Source organism: Folsomia candida, unplaced genomic scaffold, assembly GCF_002217175.1.
Source record: "Folsomia candida strain VU population unplaced genomic scaffold, ASM221717v1 Fcan01_Sc003, whole genome shotgun sequence".
NCBI classification, from domain to species: Eukaryota; Metazoa; Arthropoda; class Collembola; order Entomobryomorpha; family Isotomidae; genus Folsomia; species Folsomia candida.
In genome coordinates, this window is record NW_019091195.1 from 5,177,236 (window position 1) to 5,198,844 (window position 21,609).

Consider the following 21,609-nt stretch of genomic DNA (forward strand, 5'->3'; position numbering starts at 1 on the left):
TTGTGTTGATTCGTTCGTTGATTTATTGTTTAGCTTATTTATTGTAAATATGTACGTAATATAGACTATATTGTATTGTATAAAAAAAGTTCATATAAGCACTACTGACTGAGTCAAAATTAAAACCAGTTATTTTCTATAAGTCAACAAGTTTGTTTCATTGACATTTGTATAAATATTTGAAAAAAGTAGTACAAATAAAAATATACACGTTACATTACAAACATTTTAAAATACATGAATACTTTGGTCCCTTTGGGGCAAGGCAATGATGAGTCATATGGATTAACGACCATTTTTGTCTAGATTTGAGTAAATGGTGTACATAGCTGTTTTACGGTTTATTATATACTGTTGCAAATATCACTACTTTGTCTGTAAGATTTCAATCCTCCGCAGGTATTTTGTCATTGTAAGACGACGTCGAGGAGGAGGCTGAGGATGAAGTAAAACTTCCCGAACTGCTCGTAGAGCCTGACGTACCCGAATTTTCACTCCTTTAAAAAATCATAAGAGTTAATATAGTTTTTGTACATATGTATCATACATTATTATCGCGCAACAAGCTGTCATCTTACATATTTGTGGAAGTATTTACACAAGTATGGGGATTACTGTGAACGGAGGAGTGTACTTCTACTTTGAATTTTGCATTCAAAGACACTTTTGTTGCAGAAGATTCCCTGTCGAATGTTTCGACAACTACTTGGGGTTGAACAATGACTTCCGTGCTCCTGAAATAGTACATACAATATTACATTATATATTTTTAATATCAAAAAGCAATGTAAAACAGGCACATTTATTGAAAGAAATTAAGTAAAAATTACCTTCTTGTAGCACATGAAGTTGGTTCTTCTGTAAACAAAATATTCAAAGTATATTGAATTTTTGTACTCATAAAACTGATTAGTATTCATACGATCGTGATACCCACCTGTAATTGTTGAAAGACTATGTTCACTGGGAGTGCGACTGGTGGGAGCACGACCAGAATGATAAGAACCCTTATTGAAATTTGAACCACGTAGGTTGTAGGGAGGAGGGGGATAATTGTTTCGAGAAGAACGACCACCAGAACGGCTGCTGCTTCTTCCACTGGAAGACTTTGAACTTTTCCTCTTGACGACGGGAGAAGGCGTCAGGGGTGCGAGGAGGGTGGGATCGATTTTCGAAAACCCCACAAGCCAACATTGCGGTTGAATTGTTGTCATTAAAACAGGAAGAAGGAGAAGGAAATTAACTAGGGAAAACAGCGACGAGATCGCAATAAGAAGGGTAAAATGTGTAAAAATAAATGTAAAATCCGGAGAATATAGTATTAAAGCTGTGAGTGTAATTAACACTAGACTTTGAACACATGGTGGTCCAACTAAATTAAAAGAGACAGCGTAGCGGTCTAACACTGTACCAGGAATGCAGCAAAACGCCTGAAAATGTAAGTAAACATAAATTAGCATAATTTATTAGCTTAATTTAACATTCAGTGCGGATTAATTGGTAAATTTATTAAGGCTTACCACAACTATTTGAATAGATATAAAGACTATGAAACTGACGCCTAATAGCGAAATTTCCACCGGGAGTGCGTTAAGACCAACACCTAGCCATCCCACAGTGCCTGCGATCCTGCAGTTCGGAACAAAATTAATTTGTGTGCCTTTTTGTATATTTATATGCATTGTGAATAAACAAACAATACTTACTGAGACATTGTGACTAAAGAAATCGTTACTACGACTGCCACTGGTCGCAAGGAGAATCCCAATGAGAAGAAGAGAATGACACATGTCATTCCAGCAGCAAGGCCCAATACAATTCCAGAATTCATTGGAAGATTCAAGTACTGTTCGTAAAACCGGAATGGAATTCCCCACGGGAATACTGGGAGCCCTCGAGTTTCAAACGTCTCACAGATTCTTCTAATTTCGGCAACAAAGGCTAGGATTTGCGATTCTAGATTAATGATAAAACAAACCAAATATAGACATACATCACATATTCGTGAAAGACCATTTCTATATTTATTGGCATTGTACGACATTGTGCAACATACCTTGATGTTGTTCTGGGAGGTCACCTTCTTGGGACGTTCTTAACAAATACGTAATGTCTGCATACTTAATGGGGGCAGACTTTGGAATTTTCAGATCTTTGTCTTCTGGATTATGGACCCAGCTTCTGGGTTCGGGTTTCATATTAGCAGCAGTTGAACCATATGCCAGTGGGTCGTTCCATGCCCACGCCGTTAAATATACATAAAATGCTCGGGGATTAATTTCTCCATCTCCATTTACAAGTCGAGTATTTGGTAACTGAAAAAATTAAATGTGCCCAATTTTGTAACGTCACTATATAATAGTCTATACAATTTTTTATTTTTATAGTTGAATGAATTACCTGCGTGACATCAACTGGGTGATCCATATGACCAGTTTGGACGGCTAACTTAAAGCTTAAAATTCCATCCGCACTTGCCCCCTCCTTCCATCCATCTTTGTGTAAATAACCTAGTTTCCACTCTTGGTCAAACACCTCTTGTAATCTCAGCAACCACGATCGAAATAGTGATAGCCACATTGGTGGAAGACCACCGTTATCGTCCCGAATGACCCACGGCAAGCCGCTCATTGTTTCATGAAACTTATGCAACAACCTGCAAAACGGAATATATACAATAAGATATTCAACTGTTATTATGCATACGCCTGTGAATCGATAATTGGTTACAAGAATAATTGGTTACTTTTGCTTGCTCGGGTAGTCAAAGTTGGCCTTTGTTACAGCCTTCATGTGATAAACCGGAAACAGTTTCCCCTGTGCAGTAAGAAATTCCCACTCTGCAGAATGCGATGGAACTACATCAGTTATGGGGAGACCAAGTCGAAGTTTCGATATACCAACTCCAGCAGCAATAACAACTGATATATACATGAGGAGTACAATTCCCTGAAAATAGAGTTGCGTGTGTTTATGTTTCTTAATTGCAGATTTTATTCTCGCTGTATGTAAATGATGGCTTACCGTGAACCATTTCCAATTAATCAAGAGCAGATACAAATCCACCCAGCTTTTAACGGCACAAGTTTCACAAGAGTCTTGGTTTCCTGCTTCAAGATCAACCATTGCTGGATCTTCATTGAATTTCTCGAAATTAAGCTTTGTGTTATTAGCCGAAGTATTGTTCATGGTCACATTATTGTTTTTCATAAAATATTCTTTAGACATCTCTGAGCTTTTCTTGTCAACATGGACCAGGGGAATTCCTGGCCCCTTGATATTATTCATGGTTTTCATGCTAACTTCGTTCCTTATCGTAGGACTGGGCGCTTTCCTTCTTTTCAGAACCATCTGACACACTGCTGGATACAGAAGCAATAAAGCGAAAGAACCGATGGTCACAAATATGGCACCCTAAAACAAGTTTATGTTTTTCTTAATTTTCAACTAATGGGGACAAGAATAATTGATTTATTTAAATAGCATACTTGAAGGGCGAGAGATCGAACGGCGGGGATAGGAAATAAGGCCCCCGCAGCAATGAAAACAGCAGAGGACACGACCCCCAACATCAAGGACCTGTTAATTAATGAGTTACAGAGTTACAGTAAAAATTAAGTAAACAATGGAGCAGCGTATTATTTATTTTTTGACATATGAAGTATTTTAAATAAACTAACCATCCATGCTTCTTTAAAGTTGATTTTGCATCCGAATTTGAATTAATTTGAGAGTATAACAAAATATAGAAAACTTGAGACACCATTGCCATCGTAAGGTATGGGAGAACTTGTACTGAAAATAAATTTTCATTGAAATTAAGTATTATCTATTGTTAAGAGTCAAATAATAATAATTGAGATGGTAATTACCTGAGACAACGTTGAATGGAATTTTGAGGAAACAAGCGGCTCCACCCCCAGCAGCAGTCCCCAAAAGCGCCACCATGGATCCTCCAAACACAAGGCCCATACGGACCTTCCACGGAACTTTAGCATCAGGGTCTTCATTTCCACCACTACTTCCTAGCGCAACTCCAACTATGGCAGACGTGATCACGACAGCTGAAAACCAAATTCATGTATATATGTATTTATGTTGAATTGTCTCATTATTGTTTTGCTTGGTTCAAATTACCTACAACACGGGCAATGCCCCATGACCAAGAAAATTGAGATGCACTTTCCACAACAGAGTCCAAGCCAGCAGGAGTAAATGAATAAAAATTGAATTGTTGACTTCGATCTTCATCCATTGTCAACTGGGATACTTCCAAGGCGAAACGGGTTTGCCATGCCGTAAGTACAGCCTGTGCTTTCGGCTCTGTCCACTCGACATGGTGCAACCTCCAAGTCTTGTCAAAAAACTCAAACAACTCGGACGAAGACATCAATTGCACTGTGGACATCAGACCACCAGCCCTGCAGAAAATTAACACGTTGAGTCAAACATGTTCTTTACCGACCATTTTTTTAGTAGTTTAGTTGGAGATGCTCAGGAAATCAATGAAGAAAAAATAATGCATAGCGTATGACAGTCATTAATTCTGCATAATATAATCAAATTGAGTCACGAAAAGTCAGTTTATATCGTGAGGCATTATCAGTAATGAGAATAATATTCAATGAAATATACATCTATATATCAAACTTACTTGATAACTTGTCCAGATTTATTGTGTACGGTTCCGCCGATAATTAAGTCAGGGGCCCTTTAGAAAAATTAATAAGTTCCGACATTATATTTATTATTGTTTCTTGTTAATTTGCAAGCTATTAGTTAAAGTCTTTTTATAATAACTTGTTTATTACCAGTGCATAAATCGTGGGGCAAACCCAAAACAACCCTGAGCCATAATTGAGGCAACGTCAGGAGGTGTTCGAGATCCCTTGTTGGGTGCAGTGGCTGGACACTCTGGATCTTGGGGATTCAAGCATGGTTTTTCTTGATAACCACTTCCGATTCCTGCTCGCTTCATAAAACCATCCAGAATTTCATATGTAAATTCTGCGACACTGGCATCTCCAGCCAGTTTAGCTTTCATAAAGAGTTCTTGAGGATTTAAATTTGTCCATTTAATTGGACCCTGGAATGCAGGTATTTGTATTGGGAAATCAGGACCAAGGAGCTTGGAACCTTCCCAGAAGCAATCCAATGGAGTAATAATAACACATGGAAAAATCTTTTCAAATATTTGATCTATGAACTGGATATCAAATTCAACCTGAAATATAGAGCACGAGCACAATTATTACCCACCATTTCGGACACTTGTGGGCATGCTGCATGTACTTTGACGTTTACGGAACTCACCATGTTTGCAGAGTAACACAAGTCTTTTAAGCTCCACGTCCTATTCAAACAAAAACCAATCCAATAATTTATGTCAAATATTGATCAATGAAATATTTTTTATACAAAAAAATAACTTACACTTCATAGAGATCCGTAGTCACTGATAAGGCTTTCTGCAGTACTAGAAGATGTTCCAGCAATGCTTTTGGGTTCAACATTGACTGATGTCCATTTTCTTTCGGCGTTTGAATAAGCATTTCGTTCGTGTCTGTTGTGAGACCAGAAACTCTGGACACATAGTTCAGCTCCTGAAGCAGTCTTCCAGAATCTGTTGATAAAAGTGTAAGGAAAAATATGAAATTTCATTCTCAAAAATAATAACTTTTTAGATTAGAATGTAGCAACACTCCACTTGCAAATGAATATTTTTTTCATAGTTTTCAAGTGTTGTTACATAAAAATATATATACGCATTTCTATCTCTCTCTTCCATGCATTAATTGCTTCTTTGTGGATTATAGCTGTCGCGTACCTCATGCATCCCTGAATATGTATATAAACCTGGTGGAACCACATATGTCAATCATTCTACCCATCCAAAAACGAGACAATCTAATCATATCATCCGGATGAAAGTTACAAAATGCAATCACCGAGTAATTTCAACTCTCGTCCAGACAAAAGGACATGACAGAAATCCAGTCGCCAAGTCTTATTTCTTTTACTACAACTTCTAGTTGGGCGACTTAACTTTATCAACCAAAACCTACCAACAAACATGAAAACAGACTAATTGAGTCGTCTGTCTCAGGTACCATAACACTTTCTGGAAATGAAAGGCCGTACCTACATATGCACACATACCTAACATACGGCTTTTATACTATCTTCGATAATCAACACTTTCCTCGGTTCTTGTCCAATCAAACTCTTGACACCAATAGCCATGTGTTACCAATTTGTTGAAAGGAGTAAGTCACTCTAAAATTGATGAGTACAGAAATTTCCAAAGTGTCAAACCATTTCAAAGTGTGATAAGTAAAACCAAGCAATAAACTCTGGGTGGACCTAGTGAAACTTATTTTACGGCCCTGATATGTACCTCCAGCATACATTGACACTCTCCACGAAGAAGACAACGACGACGAGACCCACAACGTCTCAATCTCATCAACGACCACAAGGGATCAAGTCCTGAATTTTAACATACACACACGCAGAGCCACATAATGATGTAATATATGATTACAAATACCTGCGACATTAACAATAGAACAAGCCAAGTAACACGAGAAAGATCTTATAGCTGGCCACCAAATAAGAAGACGCGAAGGCAGGGCAGCAGTTATGTAGGAATTCTTTTTCTTACTACATACATACATTATTGTGCGTCTGCATTTCAGGTCCAGTCCACCTGAAAGTGAGGACCACCTAATAACAAACGTACTCGTCGTATATTTCTCTCCTTCTATTTAATTCACTCTTCATCTCTTCACTTCTGGTACATTTAATATAACGACCTTCTCTCGAAAGCCAAAGGCCAAAAAAACCTTATACAACATTGGCTGTTGACGACTGTATTAAGAAGAGAAATCATAAAAATAACAAGAATCTTGGAACATGTCGTAAAGTGTGATAAGTAAAGTCGTAATTTTAGATGGAATAATAGTTTTCTATACAAAATAATACTGAGGAATTTGAATGATATTTGGACGACTGCTTACCTGGTGTCCACAGAGAAGCCAGGGTGGTGTCCAGCAGGATTTGCTGGATGGCAAGGCACAAAATCGCCAGTGGTATGATTCCTATGAAGAGAACCAGCCCCCCTCGATTCCCGGCCCATTTCCCGAGGAAACCGAAGCGCTGCTGTGACTCCCCACGGACCCAAAGTCCAACCTTACTTCCTCTCGCCTTCCCCTGAAATAGACACAAAAATAATTGTGAAAAAGTATGAATGGAACGTCGCAAAAATGTTTAACAATATTTTTTTTCCTAATTTCTAATCAGCATAGTATACATATGTAGAAGCATATGTAGCATAAGACATTGATTCCATAGTGTAATTTTTCTTTTATAACCAAAACTCTTACATCTAGCTAGCTCATAAACCATTGTCCACCACGCTACCCTAAAACAATTAAACCCACAGAATCATAATTTCCTTCAAGTTTGTGGCCCCAAGGAGTCACAAAATAAGTGAAATTGAGACCAGAATGGAATTTTGTTGGGAATCCGCAACAAAACAACGTTGAAAAGGTCTTTTTCCATTTGTGACTCTTCTTGGTCTGATTGATGGTAATTGAGACTGGAGGCTTGCTGCTCGTGTCTTACATATAATATTTTACATATATTAACTCGCTATTGCGAGCCCCAATTCACTCCCAATTTCATTTCATTGTATTTTATGACGGAGGAGCAGGGATACTTTTCTTTGGTTGCTTTTAAGATCAAACCATTTAACCAAAGAGGCGACAATAAAACTACCACGACCAACGACCACTAGTGGACCATCGGCATGTCCAAATTATGACATGTCTTATCTTCTCCCTTGGCAGAGGACGGGTAGGCAATATTGGTCGTCAGTCAGTGGCAGTTGTCTGTGGAGGAGAGTAATCAAGGAAAAGTCAAAACAAAATCAAACCGATGCCAAAGAGCGATATGAACCTTTGAGTCAGAAACAAGGATCCACCACGGCGATCGTAAATCATGCACCATAAAAACTGTAAATATTTCTCTATCTCTAAATCCCAGGTCACTACTAAGGACTCGTAGTTTCAAAAAGTATGCCTAATATACAAGAATATATTCCTCTTAAATTTTAGACGACTTTCTGGTAGTCCAAACGTGTACTTATCATCAGCGTATCTTATTCCGTTAGATCCACTTGTTGCTCTTCAAACAATATCATTATATTAGCATGCATCTTACATTTTGAAATCTTTTACGGTATGGGAGAACTTATACTGAAACCAAATTATGAATTCCTCGTACAATATTTCAGACTGAGTTATTGTGTGTGTACAATTATTACAACTATTCTTCAAATAAATATTGTTTTTTCAAGCACCTTTGTAATGTATTTGAGAGCCTCTTGAGCATCACTCCACGCCGGATAGCGTTCCAAATTTCGGGACTTCATATTTCTTATTTCAGTCTTTGTATTTTTTTATGAGATTGACCAAAAATATTTTTAAGGCACTAATTCCTTCCCTTGTACTTTGGGTAAATTATGAATCTAGTAGGCTCATGGTCGTTACATTATCCACCACTACTTTCACACTTGTTATCATTAGTTTTTGTGTAGAAAATTCGTGCAGTTTACTGTGAAAATCTTGGCTCATCCTCCACCAAAATTCCAAATCTTGCGGCGACAGCGTTGCTTCATTGTCTGTTTCCGAAATCGAAAAAGATGTATTTATTTTCATTGTGAAGACGGCGACGATGAGAAGGAAAGTCGGATTGACAATGACGGATGTTTCCGCAATGATGCTTACATTCTCCTCCCATCGAAAACCCCAAGTTACGTATTATTGTGTCTTATCATCATTCTCCTAAGTAAATGTTGACCTTGTTATCGTTGTTCTGGACGGATGAACTAGCTATATACTTATAAGCCACACGCACAAATCAAATAGACTTGTGTTGTGAGTAAACAAATTGTTTAGCAGCACTTTTCACATACAAATAAAGTTATTGGTAGCAAATAAACATTCAGTAGCATTTAACGAAATTATTTATTCAACACATTAATTACTAAAACCATAAGCAGTAATAAAAACTGTGATGATTCCGTATTACATTTTATTTCACGATAAAGGCGAATTCTCTCACTTACTTAATTTTATTCAACTACTAAATATGTAAAAATATGTATATTAGACACTTTAAAATGTGTCAACAAATTTGTTGATAAACAAACTTCTTCGAGTCGAATCTCCCACACTTTACAACAGATTTATTTTAGAGCACACTTCTTTGCTTTACTTTGTTCACTTATCTTTAAATGTTTGTTTATTTACTTGTGCAAATGCACTTGAGAACTGAACTTTTGGCTTATCTCCATCTTTGCAGTGAAAAGATAAGTATTGAATAGTAGTGTCAAAATTCCAACAACTCCCAGTTCACTGTATTTATTGCTCACTGTATTATGTACCAACTTAAGGCAGGAAATAGCAAAATCGAATTGCAGGAACTTTCTCCAAATTGAGTTCAATTACACTTGATTATTTCTGTAACATATAATAAGCTCGGATTTTATCTAGCCGTTAAAACATAACAATTTTGTGAAATTCAGGATATTTCAATCCTTAATTAAGTCATGAAGAGAGTACATGTATGTTTGTGAGGTTGGTTTTGCTATTTGTTGGGAAGGGAAGAAATACTAAATTGCCTGCGGATGATGGTTGAGTTTTTCTTCTCTGCTATCCTCGCCACGGCTTCTTCCTCCTCTTTTGAAAAGAATAATGCCAGTGGTGATGAACTATAATGTCTTCATTCCTTCCAAATTACAAGGTGCACACACCACACTGCTTCTACCACGACTAACAAGTAATAATAATTCCGTAAAATAGTACTCCCACCCTTTCAATCTCTCAATCTCTCTCCATATGCTGGACGGAAAAGAAGAAGGAATGCTATAGAATTTGTTCACGACATTCCTTCGAAAATTTCACAACTCTTCACTCTTGTGCCCCTTCTTCTTCCTCCAATAACAATATCAACGCCAAACGAAGAAGAACTGGAGCAGCGTTCTTCTGCACTGACTGAGGGCAACTATGAGAATGAATGAATGGACGAGCACAGTACTGCTTTGACGATGATGGTAAAAGTTCAGGCTACCAACAACGCTTCGTTTACCCTTCGCATCTGCACTGGATGGATGGACCACCGTCGTATGAAACTGACTAACTCCAAATCGGCAGTTTTTAAGAAGAGTCACCGTAACGGAATTCCTCTTGGACAAAGTATGTGCTGTAATAACAGAGGTCAAGCAAAACAGGGGGTGGCCTGACGTCTTCTCCAATTCGAATTATTGTAAATTGGCTTTGAGAGATTAGAGGTAAACATTATATGATATGCGCTAATAAGTAAAATCTCATGGAGGGACATCTCATTTCTTTGGAAATACTATATAAAGTCATCAAGGTTGGTGTGTCGGCTTATGCATGCAAAGTGTGGGTGACTCTTTCGACAAAGGAATTCACGGATAAAGATGTATCAATCAATTCTTGACATCCCAAGAAGTCAGTAACACGAAGAACACAATGCGAATTCTCCTCCCACTTTTGCCTCCGCTGCTCTTCTTGGCCGGTTTCCTCTCAATTGGAGACCTTTATTGTTCAGCAGTGGCTACTGACTGCCTTCAGTAGGTACTAACTCAGCTATGGTGGCTTAGTCATACGGAATTGTGGGTAGTCGTAGCAGGGACTTGGCAGCCTTCAAATAAAGGCCTTATTCCATCAAACCGCTCGACATCCGGGGGACATGGTAGTCAAACCTAGAGGCAACTCAATTTGCGTGGTCCCTTCTGCTTCTTCTCACTCTCGACAGATCTGAGCTCCCCATGCTCCCCATTATGTATGTATGCATTATATTGTGTCTTGCACGATGGCGTTGTTGTAATACGGCTGCCTCCCTGTTTTATTATGCCGAAGGTATTTAGCTAATGGACCTCTGACTCGGGCGTTATATATTCCTTGAGCTTCTATGCTGTTGCATTGGCCAACTTTTATGCTCAATAAAGGCAAAAGAAGTAAGCCAAGTAAATATGCTGAGTCCGAGTCAGGGTTCAACTTTTCCATTTGCACAAAAAGGGATCAAGTTAGTTGACTGTATGTTGTTTTGTTGTTGTAGGTGGCAAATCAACCAACTGCTTTACTTTTCATCCTCAAGTACGTAGCGTAATGAGACTTGGCTTCAGAAATAAGACAAATCATTGCCATACCAGTCGAAAACCAACCTGGTTGGTGGGAATAATAACATATTGGAATAAGTACACCTACGATGCAAGTCTAATTCAACCAGTTCTCATCAACAGGTAGGTCTTCCTTCTAAGGCAGGAATAAGGAGAAGGTTGACAGAAAGAAATGAACCCACATCTTCATCTTCCTTGGTTGGTCGTCTTCGTCGTCGTTGAAGCCACAGGAGCAGAGCACAAGTTTTGTTGTGCATCTTTTGAATTGAGATGTCAAGTCTCAGCTCCCATCCCCGTGCAGAAGAAGAAGAAGAATACTCGGAAGCAACAGCAGAATGAATGCTGAATGGGATAAAGAAGAAGAGGTTGGACCGAAAATGAACAGGCAGCTTATTGCTCGCGTCGTCAGTAGTGTTATAACTTGTGGAAATTCAACAGCTTCAACTCGGATAGAAGAGTTTTTTGAAACCAAGTTGAAGAAGAAAAAGGTTGGATGGATATGTTTCAAAGATTCATCGTACACACTCCACAACTTGTGTGTGTATATGTACGGGATACGCTTTTGAAAATTCATGCATGGCGTATGTACGCAAACGTACGTACGTATGTATGCAAGTTGTAAAATAAACTACCGCGTTCTTCTTCTTATACACACCAACAGATTTACTGAGGCTAAAAATCCTTACAACTCTTGTATTATATGGCGTGTATGTATGCATGGTCGGTCTCGGTGAGTGTATGACTGAGCTATTATTATGATGGAGAACATCTTATTTATCCCAAAGAGACGAGGTTACAGACAAACTAACCAAGCCCAACTAAATATCCTCTTAAACTGAGAAGAAGAGGATCGAGTCTAATAATGAAACAGTTTTTGTTCCCATCTGAAACTCTCGTTTAGTTAAATGTTTTCACAATTTCATTCCATATGCGTGGCGCAACTTTACATAATGCAATTGCACTGACTACACATACGTATGCACGTACATACATGCAATGCTATGCGATTCAGTATAAAATATCTTGGTTCTTTAAAACTCTGCTTTGTCTCCTTCTCCGTGCTTTACTATGGTCATTGCGAAACATACACAATGATTAAGTAAACTTGTGCATAGGTGTGAAACTGGACAGCTCCTTTCGAATCAACTAGTTTTTTGCAGGCTTAAATCGACATTCCGTGTTCGTTGTTTCAAATATAATTTAGTAGAAATTGTATGATTCGATTCAATGGCAAACTTAAATTTTACATGCATTATCCTGTGACTGTTCTACCTACATCCACACGGTGGAAGGATACGGTTTGTGTTGCCGGTTGTTCTTGTAGATGTATTTACATACACGTATCTCATCATCATTGTCGAGGGTAATGGAGTATATATTGTTCTCTGAGACTCAAGGGGTCATCCTACGCTACCCCCACAGCCATTTTGCATCATCACTGCTCTCCTCTGCTGCTGCTGGTCTCATCTCACAACTCGCCCTCCTCCGTGCTATTACTGAGGGATCATGTTATGTATGGTCCCAGTCAGCAGTAAGGATGAGACTATCCTGCTCTTCTACAATATGGTTTAGCATCAAACGAGAAGATGAAGATGAAGACGAAGAATTGAATCGAATCGAAAGAACCCGTTGAGCTGGTATCATTGGTCGTTGGAAGGATGTGTTGGAGCGGGCCAGCCTTCGGCATATAAGATGGGGCTAGAAAATCTAGGGTGGTACGGATGAAGATGTTGAGAGAAAGAAGAACGTTGCAGGAGGTCTGGAGGAAGACCACCCAAGTGGATTTTGCCTACAACTTCTTTCAAAATTTATGAGAACAAGAAGGAGTTCCATACAACAATAACAACAGGCCAAGACTGCTTTTGTTATGTCTTAATACTCAAAAAGACTGTAAAAGACATTTCTTTTACTTAACAACAGTTCTCTTGGACGTGGACTTGACTTTACTCCCGTCACTTCTTTCGATGGCTCAATTCACCAAACCAAACCACCATCACACACAACTCGATTCTCAATACTTTACTTTTTAACTCTCCCAACTTACCTAAAACCCAACCAAACCTTGTTCATTTACGCCTTCATAAATACAAGAGGCAATAGTAGCTTAGCTCAGCAAAAGATTGTGCACGCTAACCAACCACCCAGGCCTCGCTAGAATGTACAAGATTCACTACAATTGACGACGACCCTCGATCTATACAACTCAATTTTGGTTATTGCCTGCTTCACAAAAGTCAAAAATGAGTGAAATGAAACACACACGGTGTGCATACATTATTAGGCAGAAGACGATTATTGCATGGACCTCCTCTTTCCACTAAAAAATATTTCGTTCAAAAATAATAATGACAATCCTTCTCGTCCCGACACCCATTCTTTTGTGAAATAAGAAGGAGGGAAACACATAGATATTTACCATGTAGAATATTGCATTTACTAGAAAAGGAACTATGCGTTCAACGGAAATCAGTGTCAGTGTGCGATACCCGTAGTACCACTGGCGATAAAATGAGTGAATACATTCTATGTACATTTTATAAATACTTATGTATACGCAAGGAATATAATATGGCTTGAAGCATGTAAAATGTACATGTCCATTGAGGCACAAAAGGGTTCCTGGGATCATCATTATTAACATTTTACACATTTATCTCTCCATTAGGGTAACTCTTGTGTTGGTACCTACACACACAGTCGTAGCCTTTCCTAGCAGAAATAAATAAGTAAGGTCTTTGTCCAACAACCCAACCAGATTTAAGACGAGGATCTTCTGAACTCCCTTACACACTTTTAGTACTTGGTGTACTTGTATTCATGGCCTTAACTCTTACCCGCCCTACTCCTGACATTGTTGATGGGGATGAAAAAGTTGACACTTGTTGGGTGGTTGCCCAGAGCAAAAACGAGTACATACTGTGTGGCGTAAAAGTTTGTCGTCTCTTCCCAATGATCGATTCTGAATGCAAGTAATTCTAATAAATATCCATCCAGCAACAAAATCTCCTATTGTAATGCAGACTTTAATTAATCTTGCACCTTGAACTGAGAGTGATTCATTCTGAACTCTGAGAAAAGTAGGCATCCAAAGCCCTTGCATAATCATGTCATGCCATTCATTGGATGCAAGTCTTGACTCACGGTGTGTCGAGATAAAAAATTATACGAATTTAGATCATCACGTCGTCGTCATTTTTCAATATTCAAGCTTCCATTCGCTTATGTAACTTGAAAGAAAATAATATGTGCACGAATAAGTACAAGATTCCTGAGTTTGATATGCACACATTATGTGCATGCATAAACAAGCAAAATAGTGTTCAGAGTAAAAATTAGCAGCGATTTTTTAAACCAAGCTACAGCAAAAAGAATATTGTAAATAAAAGTGTAAATTTAGTAAACTGGTGAAACTACACGATCCTCCACAGTGTAAATTAATATGGTCCATGCATTGTCACATTTATTCTATTACGAACTCAACTATGCAAACTCTTGTGGACACTGATGTCTTCAAGATTGTTTGCAACTATTTTCAAACCTCTCCTAAAATTTATGCTTGTTAAGCATATCATTAAACAATTCAGTTATTTCAAGTGCAGATAAAAACACATAAATGCTTTCAAGAATGAAGAGTTTCGACTTAAGCAAATATCTTCGTCATGAGTGAGTTGAGCCAACTTCTTGAGCCACCTACTAACCAGCCAACCACACAAGAATTAAATACAAATTCCATTCCATATCTGAAAAGTTATCCGTTCGCTGAGGCAATAATGCAGGCAGAACTGAGCCGATGATAATATTGTGAGACGCCCAGGCAGATGATCTCTGCTGTTTAAAGATTGTTCATACACCCATCATCGTCCATACATACGTACTTGCGTTTAAATATACGAGATGAAATGATTGCATCAAGCATGCATCAAATTTGACGGTAATGATGCTTCAGGTTTTCTCAAGATGCAAAGAAAGCAAATTCAGCGGAATGATATTTAATAAGGAAGCATACATATCTACATGTGTATTAGGTGCGAGAAGTCAGAAAAATGCTGGAAATGTCTTTGATTACCACTGTTGTGCAAGTTTAGACACAATTTCCCGTTATTCCTATAGTAAGATTTTACATATGGATGAGAAGCTACTTATTTTGTTTGTTCAGAGGTCCTGCATAAATTAGAGAAAGATCCACTCGCGTGGGTGGAATCGTCTCAAAGGAATAGGGGGCACAACCATACAATTTTCAGTTGTCAGTGGTGAACATTTTTAAAAGGCTGCGAACATTTACATGCATACTTAACAACACTTTGTCGAAAGGGGTTGGTTTTGGTAACATTAATGATACTACTTTTACCAGTTAAAAAGAGAGAGAAAATTAAAAACAAGTCAAAACCATCTGGCAGAATTTGTCAAGGTCCTCATTTAAATTAGACTCTCCAGACCAACGTTAACAACAATTTACACCCCATGTTGAAGCTGTTCTCACATTCTTCCCTACCGGAAAGAGTAAACCAAATATGTGCATTATGGAGTTTTTCAATGAGTGGTTTTGTTTGAAATTTCCCTAAGTAAAGTTGTCTGTCTCTGTCGTCGTATTTATATGAAACACGTCATTATGGGTTTATTGTAAACATTAAAATTCACTCAAGGACCTGTTTGAATTTTATTACCATTTGTCCAGTTGTTGGATTATGACCAACAATTTCGTTCTCAGTTTCCCTTTAATGACAAAAATAATGTTACATTCATTACGGGACGAGAAATAAAACTGACGTCTTCACTTATTCAGCTATTTTAGGAGCATTTATCATTGGTAAAGTCCTCATGCAGTGTTTACTTAAAACTAGGTTGGGTTAAGTCAAGGGATGTCTATCATGTTCTAGCAAAGAAAGAATTTCGTATCTACGCCCTTGGACAAATTGGAGTTTAATTGACTCATGTACCATATTTACAGTTCTTGTTGCTTCTTTCCTATGCAGAAGCATAAAATTGCTGGGTATAATTTAAGTATGTATGTAAGTCTGCAGTGATGTACTCTCCATATCTACATAGTCATCATAAAAAGCAAACTAGACTGATCCCGGGTTTGATTATAAGTTCAGTGGAGATTTACAGATCTCAACTAATTGGTACGTGGTCCACTATCCACATTTAAGAAATCTGCCCATTTCAGCCCACTAAATATAAACCGAGCGAGTATCGTGAATTTCTATAGCTTTCACCTGGTAAATTGCCCCCATCATCATCCTATTGAAGATTGCCATGTATCTGACTTCTTCTACTACACATGTATGGTTAAATGGAATTAGGTACAAATAAAGTAAGGACGACTGAACTACCTGGCTGCGATTAAGTTTAGGACCCACATACGAGCAACGAGATAAATGATGAGATGATGAGAAAGGTTGATAATCATGGAATGAAGCAATGAAAGTAATAATGATGATGAGCTTGCTTTAGTTTCCTCCATCAATTGGCCTGTTGGTTGGTCCAGCATTCTTTCTTTGGCAATTGCCTGCTGATTATGTTGTTCTCTCTCTTTGGGCCAAAAAAATTTCGGCCTGTCTCATCTTACAATGCCTCCACATGAAGGAAGACGGACCACGGCTAGCATGGCTTTTTATGTCATCCACCTTATATTACAATAATAACATCACCCACGTCCTCTCAGTGTTTTACATTGTTCACATTCACAACCTGGACAGAGATGCACTGCCGGCCAGCTAAAATGGAAATGACGAGGTCTCATTTGGATCTATTCAAACCAAAGTCTCCACATCCACTATTAGATTGTGTGCGTTTTACTATGCATTATTTAGATCGGACCCTCCAGTCTAGTCGCCAGTGTGAGGATAAACTGAATATCTTTATGGCACATCTTAATTCCAGTCGCTTCAGATTAGCTCCGTTGAATTGAAATTTTGAACATCGCATAGGTGATGATGAGATTATGGTGATTATTCACGCGCTATTAGACACGGTTCACCCAATCTGAAAATCTCATTTCACAATTCTATTCTGAATTCCGACCGACCGATAGAAACCTCTTTTCATTGCTATCCCGTAGTCTTGAAAATGTGATAAACATTCCGAAAGCTTTCACGGATGTTAAGTTGGGCCACGAATTAAGATGTCAGCATTAGATGCACATTAATGATTTCGTGTATTACCTTCAGAAAGGAAGCACATGCACATAAGTGAGAAAAAGATTATTATGTAATATTGAAACAACAACAAAATAAGGTCAAAACTTTTCTATTCAGGTTGTACATACATGTGTATATTTTGTATAAATTTGATATTAGTTTATCAGAAACTTATGATATTGTGAATTGTTTTTAACTACAATATTTTTGGGACAAGAAAGAAATTAACCATAACTTAAGCGAATTTAGTGATCAAGCGTGTTATTTACATATCGAAATTTTAAAACCAGACGAGTAGAAATCCTTCGGAATGTGTAAAATATACCATTACATTTTGTGCATTAAGATTCGACAAAAAATCCGGACTTAAAATTGTCACTTTCGTAAAAGACATTCCGACCAAATGCTCAACATCATTCTCCAATCTTCTCAGCATTTCAAGCCATTATTTAACAAGTTTAACATTTAAATTTCTATGTGCCTGGCTAACTGGTCATTATATCAAATCACCGAAGCATCCAGCTGTGATACCTTTAAAGAAAAAAAGGACATGCACATAAAGTCTCACGGCAAAGTCAAGGAATCCGCTGGACATTTAATTCTGTGTGTTGCACGCATCTTTTTTCTTTTCTTAACTTTTCCACCGTAGTCGTATCTGAAAAAACTGCAGGTAGAGAAAAGTCACACTTGACTTGGGAAATAAATTGGTGAACCAGTAGAATTCACGGATACAAAGAAATATCGTGAATAATAGTTAATGATCCCTGAAGGCTACCTGCCTGAGAAGAAGCAAACCCAGCCTACGAGTTTGGAACAAGTCATTTTATACTTTCATTGCACATCATGCACTCATCGTAGAGTCCATCCCAATAAGTACTACCTACAACGTGCATATGTACTGAGGGCAATATTATTCCGTCAAAAATATCGCATCTCCAAGGAAATCCCTCCACCTGCTGTGTTTCTGTTCATAAAAGGTTTAAAATCTGCTTTCCAAATACGACGACTACGAGAGAGTCGAGAGATGCTATCAAATAATATTTCTGAACTGACAAATCCTCACAACACCGGCCCCATCTTCATCTTTGAATGGGAATCCTTTTCTCTATTTCAAACTTTAACCCTTCCTTCCATCCGTTAGATTAAGAAAAGTTTCCCCAAGTATTGCTTTAGCGCATGCATTACCACACTGTATTCATTCGAGAAATGAAGTAAGTAAAAAGGAGGTTTTACTTACAGACTCAAGAATATATACCTTTAAAAGTTATCATGTTGCAAAATGTCCTACAAATAAGCTCATGGACAAAGAAATTTCTAATAAAATTCGACAAACTGATAGAAATAGTTGGAGTTTTATTCAAAATAACACATAAACTTAATAATAAGCTAAACTTTCCCATTGTGCATTTGTGTTGATCAATGTTTCCGTCACCATCTGTGAAACGGATAGGTCAGCCTTTTAAGATTCGTCCTGAGAGGGAGGGCTCTCCTTTTAGACATGGATGAGTAATTCGGAGGGATGAATCTGTCATTAAAACTTTTCCATCAATTTTGCCATTTGTTGTCCACCCAATTGTCAACGTCAACGTCAATTCGTTTTCTTGTTCCTGGACCATGAATGAATGAATGACAGGAGCGTATTGTTCCTCACAATGCTACTCGAGTCACGCTGATAAATGCATAATGCGAAGGAAAGAAAAGTAGGTCCACCAATCCATCCGGCAACTGATTGACTTATGACTTGCATGCAACACACAGAAAAGTTGAGATGTTGAGGAGGAGAAAGAGAGAAAAGTAACAGATCCTTCACTTCAGAGTGTCACCATCAGAAAAGACTCCCACGACGACTTCTTTAACTCGTGCATGCATAATACCTCTCTTCCTTCCTGCCAACTCAATTTGTGAGCATAGAAATGGAGTGGATTTGAGTGGAACACAAATTCATTCGCATAATAACAAGCCATGCATATCCAGCTTTCCTGGAATAAAATAACCAGCGTGGACCTTTTGAACAGCATTGTGTGACCTTATAAATTGGATGCAATGCATAACCTGTTGCGAAGCATTGTGCATGAAGTGATTTTTCGATCGACTTGATTTTACTTGCTTGTTACTTTTACCTCCCACGCGTTTTACAATAATGATAACGAAATTGATTTCTTGTTTACACAAGCGAATAAATAGCTGAGGATATGTTATGTAGGTACATACCTTAAATGATGATGCAAATATGTGTGTATGAATGCAACTTCTCTTCAAATTCACTGCGATACTTGTGTTAAAAGCTGAGAGAATGACTTCATTCGCGCATTCATTAAGAAAAATTGATAACTTTTATTTGAAAATAAAAGTCAGCAATAATTTAAAATAGATTTAAATTCGGAATTTCTGTGGGTGAACACTGTGAATGTATTTAGATGCTGAGTACGAGAAGAAGACCTCTCAGATACAGCTATTAAAGAATGAGTATGGTTATTGTAATTTAAAACTCAAATTCTACTATACTGCGTAATCTAATACTTTAGGTAGACTTTGTATGCAAGGGTGAAATTAAAGATGCCAACATTCAACAGTTGGTTATTTTCATCGTCGTTTCATCTATGCAAAGAATGAGGAGACGACATTCAACAGAACTCTGCAGATGAACAGCATTATTGAATAGTACGGTGAAGTTGGATCGTAACTTTTAATGTGTTTTTCATGAAATGGTCCATCAAATCTGAGCTTTCGTTGTGGGTGGGAATTTTTCATGGATGTCCATTCTCATCCACAAATGTATCAAATGAAACGACCCGTCTGGGTGACTTTTACTCGCAACACGTATTCAACATTTTCTCTACTCTGCAAACTATACGTCCCAAACGTGACACGTTGACAATGTCGAACAGTGGGACATGGGGACATTTTTATCAAAAATATGCATTCCAAGAAAAGTTTGTCTCCTCACATATATAGTTTAAATACGTGCTGTTTTTCTGCATTCCTAGTGTTTTCTACAAATGTGACACAATTTCATGATGTTAAACCAATTTTACACTTACCCCTGTTTAAATATGTACGCATTGGTTTTAATAGGTGTAGAGGACTAGTGATGGAATAATCGTCGGCAACTGGAGAGGGTTTTACACCTCAGTCAGCAAAGATTAATTAGTCCATGGGCGTCAGTCGTCTCGCCAGTGCCACGCCAACTTATTTAGTGCTGAATGGCAATTAAACTTTGAACAATGGCAAAGCAAACAGACATTTATGATCTTGCTTCTCAAATCATGACCGTGCTCCTTTTTGAATCTCAAGTACCTATGTGCCCAAAGTCAAAACTGCTAAATTTGGAAGACTTGTGCGCAGGCTAATGGAGTGGAAGGATCAACGGTAAAACCAATGAATAAGACATAAATTATTGTTGTGAAACGAGACGACCACACCGACCAAGTGCACTTTCGTCGTTACCCAATCACCAATAGGATTTGGAATAATTTCTGTCAAATCCTAAAAGCTCATAAATAATGAAGACATTTACAATTAGTGGGAGCAACAAGAGACAAATGGAGATCAAATATTTTCCCAAAAACGTATAAAACAACGTAAAAATAGCATAACCTTAGTGTTTAAAATTTGAAAAAAGTTCCAAAAAGCTTAGTTTGTATAATTACAGATAACCATGAAATTTGTCAAATATGTAACTTACCAAAGCCTTTTTAATCAAATGTTGTAATCCCCCAGTCGATCCCATCATGTATTCCAACAATTCATTAAAACTTTCATATACACTGCTTGAATTGAAGACTATGATATCGTCAACAATGAATCGGAATATCAAAATCACTTATGTATTAGCACTTTTCCATAGCTAGGTCACCTACACTTGAGTGCCAAAATACCCTCCAAAAATTATGGTTGTTTTAAATTGGTTTTACAATATTAAACTCTGCATTTCAGCTTTTTAAATGCTACCATCACATGAATGAGACCACTTGAACAATGGCAAGTCATAATAAGCCGATTCTTCTACACCAAGTTTCAAACAAACGGCGTTAAATCAAGTTGCCGTGTTTATTTGCTCTTGAGACTGATGAAGTTGTTTCTTGAGTAAATAGTTGCGTACAACTAGCTCGAGCAATGAGATAGCAGAGTATTTTGAAGAGATTCAATTCATTCGTTCTTCTGATGGCATCGTCATCGTATGGCGTGCACGGGGAACATCTTTATGAAGAAAGGCTGACACCACGGAAAGCCACAGAGACCACGGCACGCGGTACTCAC

At 37.9% G+C, this 21,609-nt stretch overlaps 1 protein-coding gene across 2 annotated transcripts; it reads right to left on the bottom strand.

Annotated features, from left to right (window-relative positions):
- Window positions 1–21,403, bottom strand: LOC110846444 (protein patched). 2 transcript variants are annotated; one of them, XM_035850435.1, is made up of 20 exons: window positions 21,035–21,403; window positions 7,020–7,212; window positions 5,434–5,623; window positions 5,314–5,353; window positions 4,812–5,224; window positions 4,655–4,711; window positions 4,138–4,421; window positions 3,873–4,064; window positions 3,681–3,795; window positions 3,489–3,579; window positions 3,025–3,414; window positions 2,747–2,949; window positions 2,401–2,656; window positions 2,057–2,315; window positions 1,707–1,956; window positions 1,521–1,629; window positions 938–1,430; window positions 831–858; window positions 579–734; window positions 1–497 (listed from the first exon to the last, which is right to left on the bottom strand). In XM_035850435.1, exons 1-20 carry the CDS (start codon window positions 21,080–21,082, stop codon window positions 386–388), a joined length of 3,879 nt encoding a protein of 1,292 aa, XP_035706328.1. In that variant the 5' UTR covers window positions 21,083–21,403; the 3' UTR covers window positions 1–385. The 2 variants fall into 2 exon arrangements, with proteins under 2 accessions (XP_035706328.1, XP_021948902.1); XM_022093210.2 differs by lacking the exon at window positions 21,035–21,403 and adding an exon at window positions 8,363–10,074.
- Window positions 21,404–21,609: the final 206 nt, after the last annotated feature.